General features: G+C 36.8%; 1 protein-coding gene across 1 annotated transcript; it reads right to left on the reverse strand.

Annotated features, from left to right (window-relative positions):
• Nucleotides 1-6,650: 6,650 nt before the first annotated feature.
• LOC149071112 (uncharacterized) lies at nt 6,651-19,075 on the reverse strand. The gene is made up of 5 exons (XM_089248171.1): nt 18,863-19,075; nt 12,564-12,732; nt 12,339-12,475; nt 10,453-10,585; nt 6,651-7,919 (listed from the first exon to the last, which is right to left on the reverse strand). The coding sequence occupies exons 1-5, from the start codon at nt 18,897-18,899 to the stop codon at nt 7,760-7,762; spliced, it is 636 nt and encodes a 211-aa protein (XP_089104297.1). The 5' UTR covers nt 18,900-19,075; the 3' UTR covers nt 6,651-7,759.
• Nucleotides 19,076-21,491: the final 2,416 nt, after the last annotated feature.

A 21,491-nucleotide genomic window follows, 5' to 3' on the forward strand; every position in this document is an offset into this window, starting at 1 on the left:
TAAAATATTGCCATGTTACATTTGCAATTTTTTTAAGCAATTTGAAATTGAAACCCCCCCCCCCCCCACCTTTTTTTTTTATCTGTCCTGGAAAACCATCACACAATTGGAAAAAGAGTTGCATGAGTTTCTGATGGTGTATGAAACCACAAAGAGCACATCACAGGTTTTACAAATGGTAGTGGCAAATTTTTTAAAATATATCTTCCGCATTGTTCATTGTTGTCATCATGCATTTCCTTTGTGATATTCTGCTGTTCTAGTAGCTCAGTTATCATCAAACTTTTTCATGCCTTAATTTATCCATTCTGAATAAAAATGTGCCACTTTTCTAAAACCCTTGCTATTAGTTGCAAATTCTTATCCTATTACATCAATTCAACTAGCCCCTTCAGCTGAAATTCCCAGCACCCATGGAATTGAATGGTTCGTTGATACTGATAAGCTTCACTGGATAGAGTGATGATGAATATCAGAATCCCACCTTAAGGTCAAAAAGAACCCACTCTGATTGATCTTGGCTGTAAATAGTGATGTAGTCCAAGGAAGGAAGAGAATATCTTCTTTAGTAGAGTCAGCCATAATGGCTTTTGTACTTAAAATCATTTTAGACTCTTTGAAAGAGCCTTTTTGGAGTAATCAAAATTTTTTGTGACTTATAACTGAGAGGTGCGTTGCAAAATGAGTAGCATAAATGAAAAAGTCATTTAATATTCTTGGGTAAAGTATATCTACTCTTCCATAAATGAATGTCGTATAAATGAATGAGAAATAACGTTATTTTCTTATAACTTTGGTCGGTAATGCAGAAAATTGTCTTATAACTGAGAGAAACATATGAAAGAGAGGGGTATATAAGTGAGAGATTACTCTGAATGAATGACCATGTTTTTTGATCGACATTCCTTTTTTTTTTTCTTTTTAAATTGCCTCTGCAACATAACACATAGTTCCTGAGTTGCAAACATCTTATAAATTAGTTGTTTGGTATATATTCGTTTTCAATTTTATATTCCTTTTTGAATACCCCTTATCAACTAATTAAGCAAAACAAAATGAAAAATACTGGTTTGTGGGAAAGATTCAAATTCTGGTGGTCTTAAAATTGAGTAATTCTGGAATTATTCTTCCATTTATTTATTTCGAAATAATTTCAAAAATTCCAAAATTATTTTTAAAAAAAATCGGAATTGTTTTCTTCTCTTCTTTTTGTTAAGACATTTTTCAGCATCTCTGAATTTGGTAACTAGATTTGCCTTTTTGGATGCCAACTTTTCAGTCTGAAATGTATGAAATGAAAGAGCCCCAAAAAAACTGTTTGGGCTTTGTGTTCCGTTTCTCACACACACTGTCCTATAAGCAAAATCATTTTTCCCCTTAATCATCTTTCAATGTCTTTAGCCATTTTCTGAAAATGGTCAGCACGTGGCGATAAAAAGTTTCAAGGGCTCCAAATATGGCCTGCTGACCTTGCATTAAAGACTGCTGCTCTACTGACTTAATCATTTATTCATCGTTGGACCAAATTTTTCCTTTTTTAAATACTTCAGATCAGTTTTTTTAGCGTCATACATTTATAATTTAGTATATATATATGCATATGTCAGTGTTTGGTTCTATATATTCTGAGATTTCTTATAATATAATTGTGTGTTTATATGTATATTGATAGTACATGTATTTTTTTTTTTTTTTTTTTTTTTTTTGCGAGTGTTATTATTATTTTTTCAATCATTGAGTTTTCATTGTACATTTTGCATACAATTTACACACACTAGACACATAAGGATATGTGTTCATCATTTTTTTTACACACGCATCATATTTTTGTTGTACATAAAGCCTTTTCTTAATTTAATTATGTAATCTCAGCTTATATAATGATCTGATTTGTTAGCAATTTTTTTTGACTGATTTTTCTTTTTTGTTGGGCTTGAATAGAACTTTTTTTTCAAGTATTTAAATCCATCAATCCTTGTGTTGCCACTGAAATTAATAAAAATACGTCCTGTAAATTTACCCCAAACTCTCTAAAAAGTTTGTTTTCCATTAAGAATTTTGCTCGTTTCTAAAAACTGAAAATGTGTAATAATGAGGAAAGTCTAATCTATATTAAATGATGAAACATATTGTACTACCATATGATATGAAGCTCTTGTATCATCTGAAAATTAGGAAAAGGAAATATATTCATTTTATTTCTCTACCAGTTCTATCATGTTTTCATGAAAATCACTCTTTGGTTGTTGATGAAATGTTTATAATGATGACATATTGGTTTGAGTAGGCTCTGGTCAGTAATTCTGAAAATCGCATTTTAATTATTTTATTATTATTATTGATTCTGTGATCGGGATGTCTTTAAACTGTCATTGATGTGCAGCTTGTACAGCCGATTTGTGAATATTGCCATAAAGGAATCTCAGTATCTCTCTCTCATTCTCGATTGCATTCCTTGAATTGTGTTCCAGTGAGAGAGAAAGAGAGTGTGTTAAGCTTGAATTTGTGTAATCATGACTAACTGAAGTGTTTGGCGATAATTCTTTTTTTTTTACATTTGTTTGGTTTGTAAGCTTTACTCATTACTATTATTTTTTCATCAGTGGCCATCTTTGTAATTTATTTTGTATTACTTTTTTTTATTTAAGTTTAATAAAACTTATGAACAGATCTGACAGTCTTGTGTCTTTTTTGAAGCCCGTTTTAAGTACACCTACAGACCTGTATTCAGTGTGATTCTAAATTCTTGGAACAAATTTTGACAGGCAGGGTATCATGAAATCAAAAAAAATCATGATTAAAAAAAATATATATATTTAAAAATCTGATTTTTTTATTTTAATTAACTGATTGCTTATTAATTAAAACAAATCTTGTTAATCATCAAGAATGCATATTTTCATACACCTACCTGTTTTTTTACCTAATCTCTCAAATTTTATATATATTCAGCAATAATTAATAAACTACAAATGAACTACACGCAAAATATATGAACACCAAAAATCTGTTTGTGTAACGTGAAAAGTCATTGAGCCTGAATAAATTTCATGGATTAACGTTTTTCTTGTAGAGAAAAGTGCTTTTATTCTCATGATGATTTCCCCCACCCCCATCAAAGTGAATGCCTGGCGACAACTTAGTATATGGTGCAGGTTCCTCGATTCATTCAATATACAACCAAAAAAAGGGCCATTCAGCATCAACTAAATAAAAAACCATATTCTATTGACAAGATTTTTTTCTGCTGCAATTGATGGCATTTATTATGATGTGTTTCCAACCTGCACGATGTTGCTTAATAATTTAGACATTTTCATTCTTTTACAGATTTAATGCCTTTTGTTTAAAAAAAAAACGAGCAAAGTCAAAATATTAATACAAAAAGTGAAAAATCCTAAAGTTTAGTGGTATTTACATTGGTATAATATCTATTATTATTTTAATCAGCAATTAGGGCATCGAATTCTAGGCTTTGTACGAAAAATAATTTCTCTTTTTCTACCAGGGAAACCCTAATATGTAAGAGTATCCTAATGCCCCATTGTAATGCCTTGAAAATACTTACAGTGCAGTTTAGCTAAGTGCTAAGTTTAGCTCCCCATATTTTTATGCAATTTTTTCCAAAGGTCTTATTTAATTAAGAACTTTACGGCATATCGATAACATGCATACCATACCGGATTACTTTTACTCCAATATCATTGAAATTATGTAAAAGGAAAATTAAATTTAAATTTTATGATTTAAATCAATTTTTTTTTTTAATCAAGCTGATTTAAATTGGTGTACCCTAATACAGGGTGTTTCAGAAAAACATGGGCAAATTTCTAAAAGGTGATAGAATGCCACCTTATCTACTCTATAATATAAAATCACAAACTCGAAAAGGGCCTGTTTCTAAGCAACCGGAATTAGTGACGATTTTATGTTACAGAAATGGGTGACGTTTTTGTGTTACGGAAGTCGGTTACGATTTTGGGTCAAATATTCATTTAACTGTAGCACATATCGGGACCCATTTGACCCATCGGGACCATATTATGTGCATGTACCGAGAGGCTCCTACATCCTACAGCAGAGCCCTTAGGCTGGAATTTAGATGGCGAGCCCCCAAACCAGCTTTTCCGGGGGCCCCCCCTCTGTGGTTAATTTATAGTATGAAAAATCAAAAAGTGATAAGAATCGTTGTGGCCCCTGTCAGTCCTGCCCTTGTGGGGGGGGGGGGTCATGCCGAGAGGTATGTATATGTATAATATACATACAGCATTAGTGTTCCCAACTCACAGGGTCGGGGTTCCCGGGGGGGAATTGCACGTATAAGTTAAAAGTTTTCATTTCCAGGGGCCCTTGATGTATCTGATTGTTTTCTTGCTGCTTTAACGTTGAAAAATTTGCGATAGCGGAAGCAAAAGATATATCCAGTCTGGGGGCCCCATAAAATTTGTGTATTCGGTCACGGATAGTTGCGTGGGTGGGCCTGGATTTTATTCGTTGGTGAAACGAATACAAATGAAAATTTCTCATGGCACACGCACCGGGGGATAACCGACAAACTTCCAAGTCGCGGGCCCCATGTTTCAGGTTTCATTTTGGGGCCCTGGATGAATCTCATTCTTTTCTGTATTAGAATTTGCAACAGCGGAAGCCCGAGATAAAGCCAGTCTGGGGCTCCACTAAAAGTATGCGAATTGGTGTCCCGGGTAATTGGTTGGGGCCCTGGATTTTATTCGTTGGTAAAACGAATACAAATGAAAATGACCGACAAGCTTCCAAGTCGGGGGGCCCCATGTTTACAGGTTTCATTTTGGGGGCCCTGGATGAATCTCTTTCTTTTCTCTTGTAGAATTGGCAAGAGCGGAAGCCCGAGATAAAGCCATTCTGGGGCCCCCACTAAAAATCTGCGTATTGTGTCCCCGCTACTGGATATGGGGCCCTGAATTTTATTCGTTGTAAAATTGATAAAAATGAAAAATTTTCGTGGCCCCTCACAGGGAGGTGTCCGACAAGCTTCCATGTTAGGGCTCCATGGAAATGTTGACAGGTTCTAATTAAGTGCCCCTGGATGTATCTCATTGATTTTTGTTGTTTAGCATTGTAAAATTTGCAACACATCGGTAGCCCAAGATATATCCAGTGTGGGGCCCCACTAAAATTCAGCGAATTGAATCTGGGGACCCCCATGGGGAAGTTTTCTGGGGGTACTTGATGAATCTCATTTGCTTTTTGTTGCTTTATTATTATTTTTATTAAAATTCGCTTCTTCAGTAAGCTGGTGCTTTCACACGTCCCCTTCCATAGCACGCTGATGAAGTGGGACGAAATAAACAAGATATGTTGTGAAGAGAAGTGGGGGGGGGGGGGGGTTGGCCGCAAAAGGCGGAAGGGGGGCAGAGCTGCCGTAGTTAAAAATAATTTTAGTATCAGAAATTCATGTGATATTTGCGTCTTCGTCACATAATAATTAGAGAAGTTGTACTTGTTTGAGTATTCAAGCATTGACTTTCAAGCAGCTTTGCTCGTCAGCGTCAGTTGGTTTTCAGTCGTTTTCCAGCTTCAGTCGCGAAGGTGAATCGATCTCACCGCTGAAAAGTTTCGCAACCGATTGTACAACCATGGCCGCAACCAAAAACTGAAACTCTCACCAGGAAGTAACCACTTTGGCACCCACTCTACGTAATTTTGAACGAACAAAAAGCAACTTGTTGCACTTCCTGGTCCGATAGATAGATAGAGCCGTACTTGGTCTATTGGGGACCCAATTGCGCTGCAGTAGCGCTTCATACCCTTTTCGTAGGTCTTCGCCGTCTGCTAGCGATTTAATGCTTGAAGCCATTCAGCGTTTGTACAAGTTTATTATAATAATAATACTCTCCTTCTTTGGGAGTTAGCACCCGCAAGGGGCTTCTCCACAATGTTCGGACGTTTCGCACATCGTTCATGAGAGAGTGTAGTCTATAATGCGGATTGCAGCTGCTTATATAAATTAGTTTCTCGTCAGTATTTCTTGCGCACTTTCCGGGGAGAAGGAGCTCAAGTTCGTGAATCATCTTTTCCTCAATTAGAAATAAAAAAGGGGGTCTTCGAAGGGCCGTTTTATTTACAGTATATTACAGTTATCTTAATAAATTGCATGTATTCGAAAGAATTATATTTACATATTTACAAATGATTGTATACCACCACCTGTTTATTTACATTAAGTGGGCGTTACTCGCCTCTAGGTTCTGTCGTATTTGACAACTATTTTCATTTTGCCCCCGTAGCGGGAGATTTTCCTCTTTTTTCTTCCTGGTCCAGAGAGCACGGGGCACCAGACCCTGAGTTGCGGACCTGCCTAAACTATAAATATTCAAGCATTACATTTCACTCTCAATTAGAAACACAGATGGCAGCACTAAAATCATGCCAAACACTAGACACGCACGCAGACGGTTAGGTACATCGGGTATCAGTTAGGTATACCGCACGCACACACTTACGGCTGAACTCACACATCTGAAAGCGGATAAAATGGTGAATTGAAAAACAGTAGATTCAACCATGTTATTCCATATATATGCCACTCACTTTCTTACATTTCGGTGGGGAGGGGTTGCCTCCCCATTACGGCGTTGGAATTACTATGTATTCAAATGAGCATACAAATCTTGGTGAATGGATGAATATTTATTGACAAATCTCAGCTATTTACAAAATGATTGCACATAAAAAAATATTGATTGACATTTCGCATTGGTGTGAGGAGGAAACCGAACAAGTTCACTAATATGTCATAATTATGTTGTACTTGTTTTTCACGATTTTTATCACAGAGAGCTTTGAAAAGTGACAGTAGTAATTTTTTAATTGATAATCAGTATAGCGAAATGAGTGTGATGCAAATTACATTTCATCATGGATTGGTTTTATTCGAATTGACGAGGAGTATTTGTAGCCATGTCACCAAGCTACTTGATGTCTTCAAGTTTTCCAATCTCTGACATTGTATTCGCCGCGTCTAGCTTTCAGCTAAAGATTGGACCTCGTCATTGTATCAATGTCATACATATACTAAATTTAAATATTTTATGTGATTATATATGTATATCTCCAATTCTTTTTCGGGTGGAACTTAAATATGTCAAGAAATTCTTAAGGCGGGATTGCACTATAGAAGTTTTATGAAAATTTTTTCGACAAATTTAAACATCAAAATGCAACCAACAATTTTATCTGTTCCATTTGCTAGAAAACTTATTGGTTGCTAAATAATTTTATTTAACTTTATTAAACGCTTATTGGTTGAATTTTTCGAATTTCATAAAACAACTTTTATAGCGTAATCCTAGCTTTAATGAAATTTTAAAAACTGAAGATTATATCTTCCTTAGACCGAGATTACACTCTGAAAGTTTGATAAAAGATCTTTTTCAAAACTTAAAAAACAACCAATAAGCCTATTGGTTAAATTCGCTCAAATGTAACCGATACGCTTGTTTGTTGTTGCATTTTTGAAGTTTTGTGAAAGAGCATTGATCAAACTTTTAAAGTGTATATATATATAATCCCGGCCTTATTTATATTACATTCAACTTTCAAAATAATCGATGAGAAATTCCTTTTTACATAAAGAAAAAAAAAACACATGCAGAGATGAATATTTTGTTTGTATGTAGAAGAAAAATGATGGAGGGGATGATGTGATTATTTAAAAAAATATATTTACACATATTTAAAAATGATGAAGAGTTTTAAAAACAATGAGTCTTTTTTTCCTCTAGAATTGAGGACACTGCGATGGATCATTGAAATAGCAAATGACTTGGTTGATGGGGTAAAAAGCCTTGGACATCATTTCGTCGACGAGTTTAGCAGCTCCACGTCCGCAGTCTTTGTGGACACGTTCGATGATGCATTCTTCGGTTCTGTCGATTGAACTGCGGATTAAAAAAAAGTTAATAATCCGTCAATGCTCTCTCACACTATGATTACCATAAATGTCGGTATTTATTATCATATTTTGAACATATTTTATAAAGCTTTAAAATACGGATATGAAACCTTCTGTGTCAAAACTTCCAATTGTTAGATTGTAGATACTTTTCCGAGAAGTCTCTCATTTGCAAAATATTCCCACATTTCTTATTAATGCAATATTTATCCAGAATTGGAAATGAAAATAACTTTTGCGACTTATTGCTGCGTGTTGGCACAAGTAAAATTTATGCAAGTATATTTTATAATAACTTTTAAAATGAATTTAAAAGAAATAAGTAAACTGAAACATTTTTTGTTTCTACTATATGCCTACATATACATCAATATAGTTTCATTAAGAAAAAACTTAAGTTGTAACATATTATTTCACAAAGCAAAACGAAGGAATGTAACGTTAGTTAGCTCCTAGCACAGGATAAGGTGCCTAGATAGCCAGGCGGACTCATCTTCATCTATCTCGAGCGGCAAAACCAGTTTCATTGTCCGAAAAGGCGTCTAATTATTTGAGAAGAAAAAAGCAGAATAAAGAACAGCGATTGTCTATAGCGATAATACTGACGTCACACTCGGGCTCAAAGATGGCGGATAAGTCAGCTTGAGATTTCAAGGAGCCCTATATCGAGGACTAGAAATTCCCCTGACAGGGACTGTTGACCTTTTGTGTTCTACGGACCCTTTGTGCCGATATGATAAGTGCCCCACGAGCCCTTTTACAGAATAATATTCAGTACGTAATATTTTGTTTTTATATTAAGTTAGTTGTTTTATTATCCGAGCTCATGGACACCTTGAAATTTTTCCAAGAACCACTGTTCTATTGGTTGCATACAGGTGTTTAACCTTCTGTGTTTCGTGGACCCTTTGTGTTAAATGAAGGCCAAGGATCTCCTGTGCCGATAAGATGAAGGAAACTCACCCCTATGTAGAATTGCAACAAATTTATTTTATTTCAGTACGGACATTTTTACTAACTTTCTGTGGCCTTATACTACATAACGTGATTTGTACTGTTGTTTACGAGTTGATAAAGGAAGGTGAGGGAGCAAAACTATCTTCCGTGAGAATACAGAACATGAGTTGGAATATGGCTTCCGTCCTGGAAAGGTTGTGTTTTGTGAGGCCAGTGAAATAAAGACGTTTCATTGAATTTCTCTGGTTATCTTGTGAAATAGTTCGCGATCCCTACAACATTTAGTGAGTAGAAATCTTCCATCACCGAGCAGGAAAGGACATACGCTATAGTTGGCCCATTTTTGAGCGAAAAGAAGTAAATTGTTTTCTTCTTGAAGTTCACGGACCCCCCGAAACTTCTCCAAGGAAACGAATAGGTCCGTAGATCTCTAATTAAGAACGATTTTTACAAACCATGTGTAGGCACCCTATCCTGGACATGCGTCTACTTTTTGGAACAGAAATGCATGTCGACATGATGCGACTTTTATCGCATTTAAAAATTCACATAAATTTAATCAATTGCTAGACGCCAGTTGGTGATGATTGGTGGGATGTCCTGCTGTTATTAAAAAAAAATATGGTCAACCGTGAGTATATATTTTAAAAATCTGATAACTTTTTAGTAACAACAATTCTCAGGTTTAAAAGAAATTCCATTCATTCCAATTTCTCTATAGCAAAGATGAATTCGAAACTAAAAATGCCTCGTTGACAGATAGCAATGAATAAACCCTAGAATTCTACCACCGGATTTATCGCGTTTGCCGAGATCTCTTCTATCCCAGCTTCGTGGCAGTGTCTGTCGATAGATGGCAGCACATATTCATCTATCGAAACCGGTTTCGGCTATCATCGTGTTTAAATTTACCAATTTTTTTTTTATCATTCGCGATAGCTAGTAGTCATTCGTCATTATATATCACAGACACATTGAAAATGTTTTTTCTTTTGTTGGAGGAAGGGTCAGATAAAGGTCTGTATCACAATGATGCTCAATGGCTCAAGTGCAATGACCGTCTGTCGTTACGACAATAAAGATCATTATTATGATGAGAGAGATTCGTGTCCAGAATGACGTCAACGGGGCGGGGATCGATAACCGCAGCAGGAAACTGTTTTGTGTCCCGCGAATAATGAGACTACGACCCTAATAAAAAAATAATAATGTCGATCTCTCCATCCCCCTCCTTGCAGAAAATGATTTAGTAGGTTGGTGTCACTATTATTATTAATGTCACGTGTTAACTAAAAGAAAGTTTCCCCCTTTTTTTTGCATTAAATAATTCACAGAACCGACGGACCGTAGAAGCGTTTAAATCCATATAACACCGAAAATCATTTTGTACGTTCGCACTCGTGACCCGAATAAGCAGGCATCTGTAAAAATGGGCAAAAAAGAAGTGTTTTAAAAAAATATTGAGTCCACAATTTTTCTGGATTATAACACGATTAAGAGTGCGTGCGTGCGTATGTTTGTCTACATCACGTAATGTAATGGGGGAAATCATTATCACTTACCAACAGAAGACTCGGACGATGGCCTCGGGTTCGGGACGGGTGAGAACAGCTGGATACTTCTCGATCATGGAGGTTGCGCAGTCCATGACTGTCGTGTTCTGGTGGTTCAGGCACTTGGACTCCTGCATGTAACCTATTGGAAGGATATTCAACACATAATTCAGGCTCCCATATTTACATGAAGCACTTAATTGGCACGATCAATGCTTAACCCTTTGTGGTCCAGCGATTTTCGGTACTTAATGGTTCGTATTTTCTAGTGGTCCCTACAATGACGATTGCAGGACGGTCCCTAGATACTAGCTTTCTCCTTACAAATACGATTGCGGGAAGAATGAATATTGCTAGCTTTCGTGCTTTATAAGATTTCCAAAAACCACAAAAGCTAACATCTAGGTTCCTTTCTGTAATCGTAAGTGGCCGTTATAACAATGAAATACGTTTTTGTTTTTTGTCCTGATGTCGGATTTCACCTCGACGTAGGACCGCAAAGGGTTAAATTTATTCCGGTGAGGCAGTTCGATAAACAGGGCCTATCACATCCTGCAGCACGGCTTCTAGTTTGGGATCTATGGCAGGCTCCTCTACAGGATGATTTAAATTGTTTGTTTATAGGGCTGTGTCTCCAACCGTTGACTTTAGAAGTGTACTTTCAGTTGCAAAAAGTTTCCAAATGCGGTTTGCTATTTGATGAGTCGTATTCATAAAAAAAAATTAAAGAAATTAATTTTTTCTACAGTCCCCGTGTGCTTAAAAACTCAATTAGAACGTTGTTGACATGTCTTTCCTGAGGCCAACAAAAAAACTCTTCGTTTCTAAGTGCAATATTCACCGAGATATTGAGAATCGAAGCAAAGTTGGGAAAGAACAGCATAAATCAGAAAGAAGCATTGTCCGTTAGTTTATGCTGTTCGTTTCCAACTTTTCTCCGCTTTTTGAATCCACATATCTCAGCGAATATTGCAAAAGACAGGACAATAACTTCTAACTGGGGTTTTTAGCACACGGGGACTGTATAAAAAGTTAATTTCTTTATTTTTTTATGAATACGATTCATCAAATATAAAAAACCGCGTCTGGAAACTTTTTGTAACTGAAAATACACTTCTAAAATCAACGGTTGCAGAAATAGTCCCGTGGACAAGCCCCTTTTAATGAATCTATGTTGATAAATCTAAATAACAACAAAGAATGACCCTGCCCTTGTTGGGGGGCCCCCATGGTAATAAAGCTAATTACAATCGAACCCAGGGCGACTTTACGAACTGACCCAATCGGGCACACCACTGCTCTGGGGACCCTCATCATAATAAGGTTGAGTACTATAATTTCCAAGAGTGACTTAGATATTGGTAGGAAGGTATACTTCAAGCTTTGTTGGGTGCTGCTGTGGTGGTCGAGTGGTCATAGTGACGGACTCGCATCGCGGGGTTCGAGCCTCACCACAGCGGTGGTCGGCTGAAGTAGGTTTTTTGTGGTTCCCAACTTCAAGGCGCAAATGCGAGCCGATCTTCCCGTTAAAAAGTCTCGCCACAGAGAGCAACAGTCCTACAAACAGTACAAATATTCAGTCATTACGCTTCACTCACTTCACTTCTGAGATATAGATGGCAGCACTGAAAAATCATACACAACACTACATACGCTTTCAGACTGTTAGGTACACGTACTTGCACTTCCGGCACAACTTACTAGGTAGTAAATTGTCCATGGCGATAGACCTGAGTTGTGCCCGGCTTGAAAAAAAAAAGGAAAAAAAAAAAGCTTTGTTGGGGCTCCAAACATCACGTTGCCTAGGAACCCGTGGTGCTATTAAGACGGCCCTCCACAAGGGGGGGGGGGGGTTAAAGGTGCCTGGATTTCGATTTTAGAGGATAGATTCTTACGTTTGCCAAGACTAGATCCAGGACTGCATATTTCGGACAGCAGCTGCTTAACTCCTCCCATAACGATTGGGCTGGTGGCCTGGTACAGCGGTGAGTCCAGGCATCTGTCCAAGCAGGCCAATCCTTCAGCAGTTCGGCTGGAAAAAAAATGCAGCGGTCATTAAATTACATCATAACGAAGTTTAAAATAATTTTTAAAAAAAATTAATAAAAATTATATCATACGCGCAGAAAATTTTGATGTCTCCTCCTTCCTTGACAGGGTCGGGGTCCCTGAGCTTCATGAGACATTCTTCGATGTTGCAATTCTCTTTCTGCTGCTGTTGTTGCCTGAACTGACGCTGTTGCTGCTGCTGGTACCTATACTCCTGGCCCATGACTGCGGCGACTAGACCTAAAATTGCAGAGCAATATTATTATAAAAATTCCAAAACAAAAATCTTTAATTTTATGTTGAATAGGACCATAATTTTAAGTTATTTAAACAGAGACTCTTCAAATCCTGAATTATGGAACGAAGAATCCCTTATTGCAATCCCATTCTGTGTTTAAAACGTTCGTAAAGCTTCAGCCGGTGATTCTTAGCTGAGGAAAACAACTTCACCAAAAGTGCTTCATCCAACAATATCAACATCACAATGAAAACCTTATGTAAACGCAGTAACAGGAAAATTCAGAAATGAGTTGAAAATCGTACACCCTGTCTGTTATAGGACTATGATTTGCATATCTCCAGTGATATATATTTTTGTGCAGCGCCCTATATCAACGAAGATTTTGACAGAAAATTTTCTATACCAAAAAAACCCCATTAAAATAAACCTTCGTGGGAATAAATATTTCGCGAACCGCATATTTAACTATATACCAATTACTTCAACTTTACGAGTTTTCAACTATTTACGAATTTATGAGACATCCTGTATAATCCCCTTCAAATTGGAATCTCAATTTAAATCAAAAATAAATGGGTACTAGGATAAAGCCTTGAAAGACACCTACAAGTTCTGAGGTCAAAAATATGCAAATTTTATTGACGCCAAGGAAATGTTGTTTTTAAAAAGATGTGAAAAAGCCGCATAAAATAAGGAAATGGTTATATTTAAAATCGATACAAGTTTACGGGAAAACTATAAATACTTGTGGCTAATCCGAAAATATATTAGCTAGTTTAAAATTAGCACTCGCCTTTTGTCGACCCATTTTAGAATTTAGCGAGAGTTTTCAGGGAAACGAAACAAGGAAGTCATGGAAAATTCATTTTTTTTTGTCACCTTTCGGTATATTTATATTGCAAAAAATGGCAACAAATAGAGGAAAATTGTTTAAAAGGGAAAGTTCGGGTCACATCACCTTATTTGCCATAATCAGGTAATTTTCACTGTTTTTTTTTATTTTTTATTTTGACGTAATCGCGTGGTAAGAATCGATGTTATTGACCTTTTACGTATTTTTGCGCTTAAAAAAGATGAAAAAATTTGTTTTTATACGCGTTTAATGTCTTTATATATTTAAAAATTTTGTATTATTTTTTGTATTATTCTATTTTTATTGCGACGTGGTTATTTTGTACTTCGGTCCCTAAAGTGGTGATTATATATATATATATATATATATATGGTTTTTATTTCGTGTTTCTTTTGCAGGGCTGTCCTCATAAACAAATTTAGACCCGAAGATTATCTTGGGTACCCTTTGCGTCCCGATTTTGCATAATTTGGGGGATGGGAGGAAGTCTACAAAGAAAAAGTTCCATGGTCACAGAATGGAAAAAATACTAAGAATTACTCGCACAAAAAATACGCGTACACTTAATAAAAGTTAATGAAAATTCAAAGTTAATGAAAAAAGTAAATATTTTAAAAGTGAATTAAGTCTTATATTTTTAGGGGCCCTGTTTTACCCGGAGCATTAGTCCCCAGTCTTCGAGGTTTTACTGTATACAGAACAAAAACCGACAGCTATTAGCGATTGACTATAAAATTTTGTCGGAACTGGATAAACGGTCTAAAAAGTTTGGCGGTAATCAGCTTCAACAATGACTATCGCAATATTTACTTATTTTCTGTTACCATGGTTACTAAACATTGCAAAGACATGCACCTCCCCCCCCCTTTACAATTGTTTATTACTCTTGTATAATAATTTGAAATACTTACTAAATGCCAATTTTTTTCTGCAGATTTTAAAATTTTTACTTCAATGTTTTTTTTAATTTCAAATAAAATTTTATTTTATCAATTGTGCGTTTTTCATGAATTTTTTCCAATGATTTGGGCCTTCTGGACCCCCAATGAATCATTGAGAAGTGCATGGTCGCTCATTTTGGTTCGAACAACACCATGTTTCTCTTACGAGTTGAATGGTGTCACTATCCCGGATGCAGCTAAGGTCATTGATTTGGGAATTCTCGTTAATGACTGGATTAGATTTTCTAAACATTGTTTTCAGCGGTGGTCAGAAAATCGAATAGAATGCTCGGTTTCATTTACAAAAAAAGGTCTCTTCGCGTTCTCCTGAAGTCATTCTTCCTATTTTTCGAGGCTTAGTTCGTCCTGGACTGGAGTATGCTGTAAGGTTTTGGAGACCATACCTGCAGAGGGACATAGACTTGGTTGAAGGGGTGCAGAGAAGGGCTACGCGTGTCCGTCCTTATTGGCACATGAGGCTTGAGTTATCACCAAACATGGCCCCCGCTCTATCCCTTATCATGTATATATAGTTTTTAGTTTTGTAATTGCATTTTTAATTGGGAGTTTTTTGCTGTATTGTTGAAATATATGACATCCGTATTTTTGTTATGGGCATCTTTTTCTCAGACACCTCATTGGGGTATTTTGCCTGTTGTGGCCTGGTATTTGTATTCATTGTACGAAATTTTTCACAAAGAGTATCGAAAAATAATAAAAATTCTATTGTTGATTTAAAAATTGAAATAAAGATGACAATAATTAATTATTTTAAAAAACAAATTACACTTTTCTTTATTGTTCTGCAAGAACTTAATCCCGTGACACTTGAACGAAAATTCGGTGAGATATCGTTGATCGTAATTTTTGCCATTTTTACTTGCTGAAATGACAAACTCACAAAAAAAGTTGAGGGGAAACAAGAAATTATATAACCGATATTTCACCAAGATTTTATCAAATTATTTTGGAAAAAAAATTCAGTATGACAAAAATTTTACAAATTGACGTTTTTCTGTTTTAGAACCTTATAAAAATTATATTTTACAACCCCTCAATTTTTCTTTTACGAAGCTGCCACCAGCGCAATGAAGAACTTTCGTTTCACTCAGACAGTCTTAGCGAAACACACCACATATTATGCCGACAAAATTACGCACAGAAATTACTGTGATGTTTTCCATACAGTTTTTACACTATTTTATACATATTAATCAAACAACAGGCCGTAAAACTTGTCTTGGGAGCATAAGTTTTTCTTCGTAGTAATAAATCGTTTCGATATGTAAATCTATCCCTATTCCGGGACGACCCCGGTCGCTATAAATTCATGTTGATGGCCTTAAAAATTAAAAGAAAATCAACCGTTCAATGCATTATGTAGCCCAGGGCAGCAACTAGATGCTTGGTCACCCGGGGCGAGCGCGCATTTTCACGCCTCTTGTAATGTTGAAGGAGAGGTTTCAGAATGAAATTTACGCCCCCTCTGGTCCAGCGCCCGGGGCACAAGACCCACTTGCTCCCCCTAGTTGCGGCCCTGAGTACCCCCCCCCCCCGTGAACAAATTTGAGTGAACAAATCTTCCATATAGGGATTATAACGTAAAAATCTCATTTTAGCGCCACCTCGTTTATAACGCCACCTATTCTTTGGATGTATACAAAGTCTATGTCTCATTTCCGAGAATTTACAGAATATTTCTTCTTCCATCATTTTCCTTTTTTTTCTCGAAAAAAGTTGAGGATTTATCTTTTACACTTCACTGTTATTATCGCTCAACATAACAGCAGTTTAGAGCAAATAACTTGAAAAAAAATAAAGGTGTGGGAGTTTAGAGAACACATTTCTCATGAATACCTGAATGTGTATAGGAACTAATGGCAGTCCTGGTCCCTGAACGCCCGAGTGGCGCAGTGGTAAGACGCTCGTCTTCCTTCCACTATATAGGTTACCGTGAAGATCCACGGCTTCGAATCCGAGCAAGAACATCAAAAACAAGTTGTTTACCCGCCGAGACTTGGACGACCGCCGATAGATGGAACCTTCATTTCCCACACAACTCTAATGGTTGAAAATTGCCGTATGGTGATATATGACCGGAGTTGGTGTACGGTAAAATAGTCCTGGAGTCCGAGACGATTCTCATCACTTTTTGCTTAATCACGCTATAAATTCACTATAGAGGGGGCCCATGAAAGTCTGGTCTGGGGGCCTTGTCCTAGGATACAGCAAATTTTTCCTCGCTGGTTGTAGTCATTAACAGAGCTGCAACTAGACCGTGATGGTCAAGTGAGGCAAGCACGCATTAAGTGCGCGCCCTTCTAATGTTGAAGGAGAGGTCAAAGGATGAAATTTGCACATCGTCTGGTTCGGCACCCGGAGCCATGGCCCCCACATAGGGGGGGGGGGGGCTGACAGGACTCTAGCCCTGGGGGGCCAGGGACGATTATCATAATTTTTTTGCTTTTTCACGCTATAAATTAACTACAGAAGGTGCCCGTTAAAAGTCTGACCGAGGGGCCCGCAAAAGATCCCAGCCTAGGGGCCCCGCTACAGGATGTGGGGGCCATGCCCGGAGCAGCACACACTCTTGCTCCCCCTCCCCCTCCCACCCTAATTGCGTCCCTAGTTCCCTCGATTTGCTTCATTCAATCATGTTGAGTAGAGTTGTTCTTTCAATATCTGAAAAATAGGAATTTTTTTAATTTTAAAACCAATTCGGACTCTGCAACGGCGCCATTATTTCCCTTTGTTTATTTTGCATTTGCACTCATAAAATTCGACGCTAAATTTATGCAGTATTACAATACTTCCAGAGTGGTAAGAGTATGATTCTGTCAAGTTTTATGTACAGAAATATCTAAGAGTAATTGTACAGTGTTTATATATATATATACAGTTTTACCAATTTTCTTAACTTAAAATTAAATACTTATAAAATAGCTTATTTTATTCACGGAGTAACATTAATAAGACATTGATATACAGTAGTTCATAATAAGCGTATGAATTTATGTAATGGCGCCCTTTTTTTTCCTGAAACACTATTCCGACCATGACCCGAGGCACCGCCGAACTCGTGATGACACCAGAATTCCTTGGGACGGTTTGTGGCATTAAATCGGGGGTTCGATTGCGATTCGAATTAATTGACACTAATACACTAAAACTAATTCTTTTAGTTTTTAGAAATTAATATATTTCAATCAAAAAGCGTGATGAGAAATGGCGTGAATTTTAGTGAAAAACAACGCGAAAAGATGGTAAATTCTGAATGAAAATTCGGTTAGAAAGATGATAAATTTTAATTTAAAGTATGGGAATTTCAACAAAAAATGCGATTAAAAAAATGTAAATTTTAATGTGAAAAACGTAAAGGAAAAAATAGTGTTGTGCCTCAATTGAATATAATTAAATTTCTAAAAAAATTAATTTTTTTAAATTTCTACAATAACACCCCCGCCCCTCACAAATTACAGTCAGTCCTCTTTTTCGAACGAATTTTTGTTTCCCACCGGTGTCCGCAAAAAAGGGTTTTACTGTGTTGATCTACGGTGTACTTGAAATGCTAATTTATATAAGTGGGTTGGTACCGATCTTGGCTTCCCATGCTTTCCTATGGGAAAAATCTTCTTCCTTTAATTCAGGAACATTTGAAAACTTTCTATTCACTTTAGGCATTCAATTTTCGCTCTCTTAAATACTATAGATATTTTTACACAGCACGAGTACTTCGGATTATTAATTTTTGGTTATTTTTTTTCTCGAATTTTAACTTTAACATCATGCAACTTTTTCAAAAATCACCAGAATTTACGCATGTTTTGTTCCATAAAATTTTTTAAAATAATTTTAATAAAGATTCCTCGTGTTCAAGTTAAAATATGTACTTGAAATAACACCATAGAATTGAGAGCGCACAAAGTTTCAAGGCATTTGAATGAGTGGTGTTCGAAAAAATGTTCCTTATCTAACAAGAAACTTAATTTTGGGAAAAAAGCATTTCAGTGAAAAACATTTTTTATATTAAAACAGTTTATATTAAAATATTTTAAAGATATTTCTAGTACAGGGTAGGAAAAAACTTGAACAAGTTGCAGAAACTTTCATAATATTTAAAAATTAAAAAATTCAGAAATGTGTTTTTTTCGGAAAATTTTCGTGCGCAAACCCCCTTAAAAACATTCTAGGACCCGAAAATTGCTATAAAAGAAATAACAAAAACTTATTTTCCCACAAATTTTATTACTAACTAATTTCATTACAAACCGAATCATTCCGTATATGTAATATCATTATTTATCAATTTGAAAACTTAAAAAACTTGAAACTCACCAGAAATGAAAACGATGGTCTTGAAGCTGAAAGTCATTTTTGTTTTTGTTCGAATTTTATCGTGAAAAAGTCGTAAGAGTAAGAAAAAAATTAGACCCGACTGGTGTTTGTAAACTCTCGGGCTGATGGTCTGATGCCGAATGCGAAATAGTCGCTGGTGATGGTCGTACTAGTACCCGTCAGCTGAGGGAGAAAGTTGGTCAACCTTGACTTGTAAAAACGTCACACACACCCCTTATTATACACACGCACCGAAAAAACTCTCTCGAAACGAAAAAAATTACATGTGAAAAAATTTCTCTTTATTTTTTTTTTTCCTCCATTATCGTTTATGTGGTCCAATCGGAACACGAAGAAGTGAGGAAGTTGTTAGGATGACCTTTATAACAACTTACCTGAGACTGGATCATACAAACCCCCCGCCCTCCCCCCCTGCGAAAAGAAGAGTGAGTTGTTGTTGTTGTTGTTGTTGTTGTTGTGGGTGTTCGTTCGGTCGGTGTTCCTCTTGGATGGAACACTTGGTTTTATGTATCGAAACAAGCAGTTCGTTGTCCTAGTTTTTGGTCTCTTGGAAATATCGAACGAAGTTACATCGAACTGTGCGAAGAAATACTTGTCGAAATCGGCTCGTTAAGGGATTAGAGCGTATTATTTTCTAATTCAACTCCTCGTGGGTATCTTCTCTGGATACCCATTGTCCATCATTTAAGGGTGAACCAAAATGGTTCCGGTACATCGAGATATCTTTCGAGAGACCCCACTCGGACGTGTCCGAAATTTCTATGAATTTTCTCGGCCCGTTTCCAGTTCCCACGACGATGCTGACTTTAGCTTTGTAATCTCAACTGAAATAATTAATAACGGTAATTCGAGTAATTACAAATCCATAATCTGTGATTCCGTAATCTTCCCGTTGCCGCATTTTACTGGAGACAGAAGTGGCATTACCTCACCTGCCGCCCGGGTGCAAAATCTCATGTGCAGCCCCCCTAAAGACTACCCTGGTGGGAGACTGAAATTTCTTTTGACAAGGAAAACACACAATTTTTTCAGCCTACAAATTTTACTTTATCATACATACGTCCCGCATTTAGAGAAATCTCTTTTTTTTTGGTCCAGAAATATTTCACCTTTCTTAATTATGCCAAATTACTTTCTCCATATTACAGCTGTTATTGGTGTTAGGATGGAATTTTTTAACTAATCTAAATTTTTTTAGTCGAGTCGAACTTTGCAATCGAGTCGAACTTTTTAATGCCAAAATACCTATACCAAGGTTCCCAGGGCTCAAACTAAAGAGTTCGAGGGGTTTCTGATGCTCCAGGTGGCCTTGGACAATTAGGAACCCGAATCCTTTGTTTGCCTTTATTGACCGCTCCCGCAAAATACTAACTAGGGAGGGGGCAGTGGCGTATATTTGCGCGGGGGGGGGGGGTCTTGGTGGCCTATAAGCCAGGGTGGCAAGTTCACTGGGGCGGTAAATTTGAGAAATGAGTGGTCAAGAAAATTAGTAGAATGGGGGAAGCGTGGCAAAACTTGTACAACCCACAAGTTGCATTTTTTAATTGTGTTAATTAATTTAATTGAATTTTTATTTGGGTTGCTGTATTTTTGGAAATATATGACATCCATATTTGTTATGGGCATCTTTATCTCAGACACCTCGTTGGGCATTTTGGCTGTTGTGACGTTGTATTTGTATTAATATTGTGTTGTATAAGTTGTGAAACTGCGAATCCTCTTCGACATAGAGTAAGGAGACCAGGTCTGACAGTGACAAAAAGAGAGACCTAAAGAATCTGTGAGCATGGGAGTGACTAAAACAGTACACAATCATGTGAGTGGCCAAAAGAGTAACTTAGAGACACGCATATTTATGGGGAAGGGGGTGAACCATCTGGTTATAACGCAGGGAAGCGGATTGAAGGAATGAGTGGGCAAAAAAAAAAGAATTTTTTTTTATTAGACTAGAAAGGTGGCAAAGTTCGTAGAGCCCACAGGCGCAAAGCCGTAAATCCGCCTTTGAGGGTGGACCATAACGCACACTTGCCCCGAGTGATAGAGTCAATTCCTGTTTCTGGTATTACGACTCCAGCCGCTGCCTGTTCCCTATAATTTTCTCAACATTTTCGTTGTCAAAGTATGGTTCAAAACGTGCGGTGTTGTGACTTTTTTATCATTCCAAAATTTTGAAAATTTATATTTGTGAACAAAAGCTTAGGCTGCCGCCCTTTACAAACTGCCACCCGGGTACATCGCACCCTTTGCACGCTCGCTTTAACCACCCCTTCCTCCCCGACTGGTGAACCGTTGATCCTAGATACTTCCAATCAGAAAAATTATCCAAATGACGTGTTTTTCAGAAGTTCTCAGATACGTCATTCATGTTGCAAGGCGTTGTATAATTATTAAAATAAAAAAATTAACTCTCTATACGGACACCCTGCCCTTAAAAACCCAAATTAGAGTGTTGTTGCCTGTCTCTCATGAGGCCACCATAAAATAAATAATTAAAAAAATCCACGTTTCTAAATGCAATATTCGCTGAGATATTTGAATTCAACTAACGAAGAAAAGGTGGTAAGGAACCGCAGAAACTAACGAGCAACGCATCTTTTCTTCGTTTATG

The sequence above is a fragment of the Pholcus phalangioides genome, unplaced genomic scaffold (assembly GCF_987345545.1).
Source record: "Pholcus phalangioides strain wild (caught in Gottingen) unplaced genomic scaffold, Ppha-v1.0 ptg000019l_1, whole genome shotgun sequence".
In the NCBI taxonomy this organism is placed as follows: Eukaryota; Metazoa; Arthropoda; class Arachnida; order Araneae; family Pholcidae; genus Pholcus; species Pholcus phalangioides.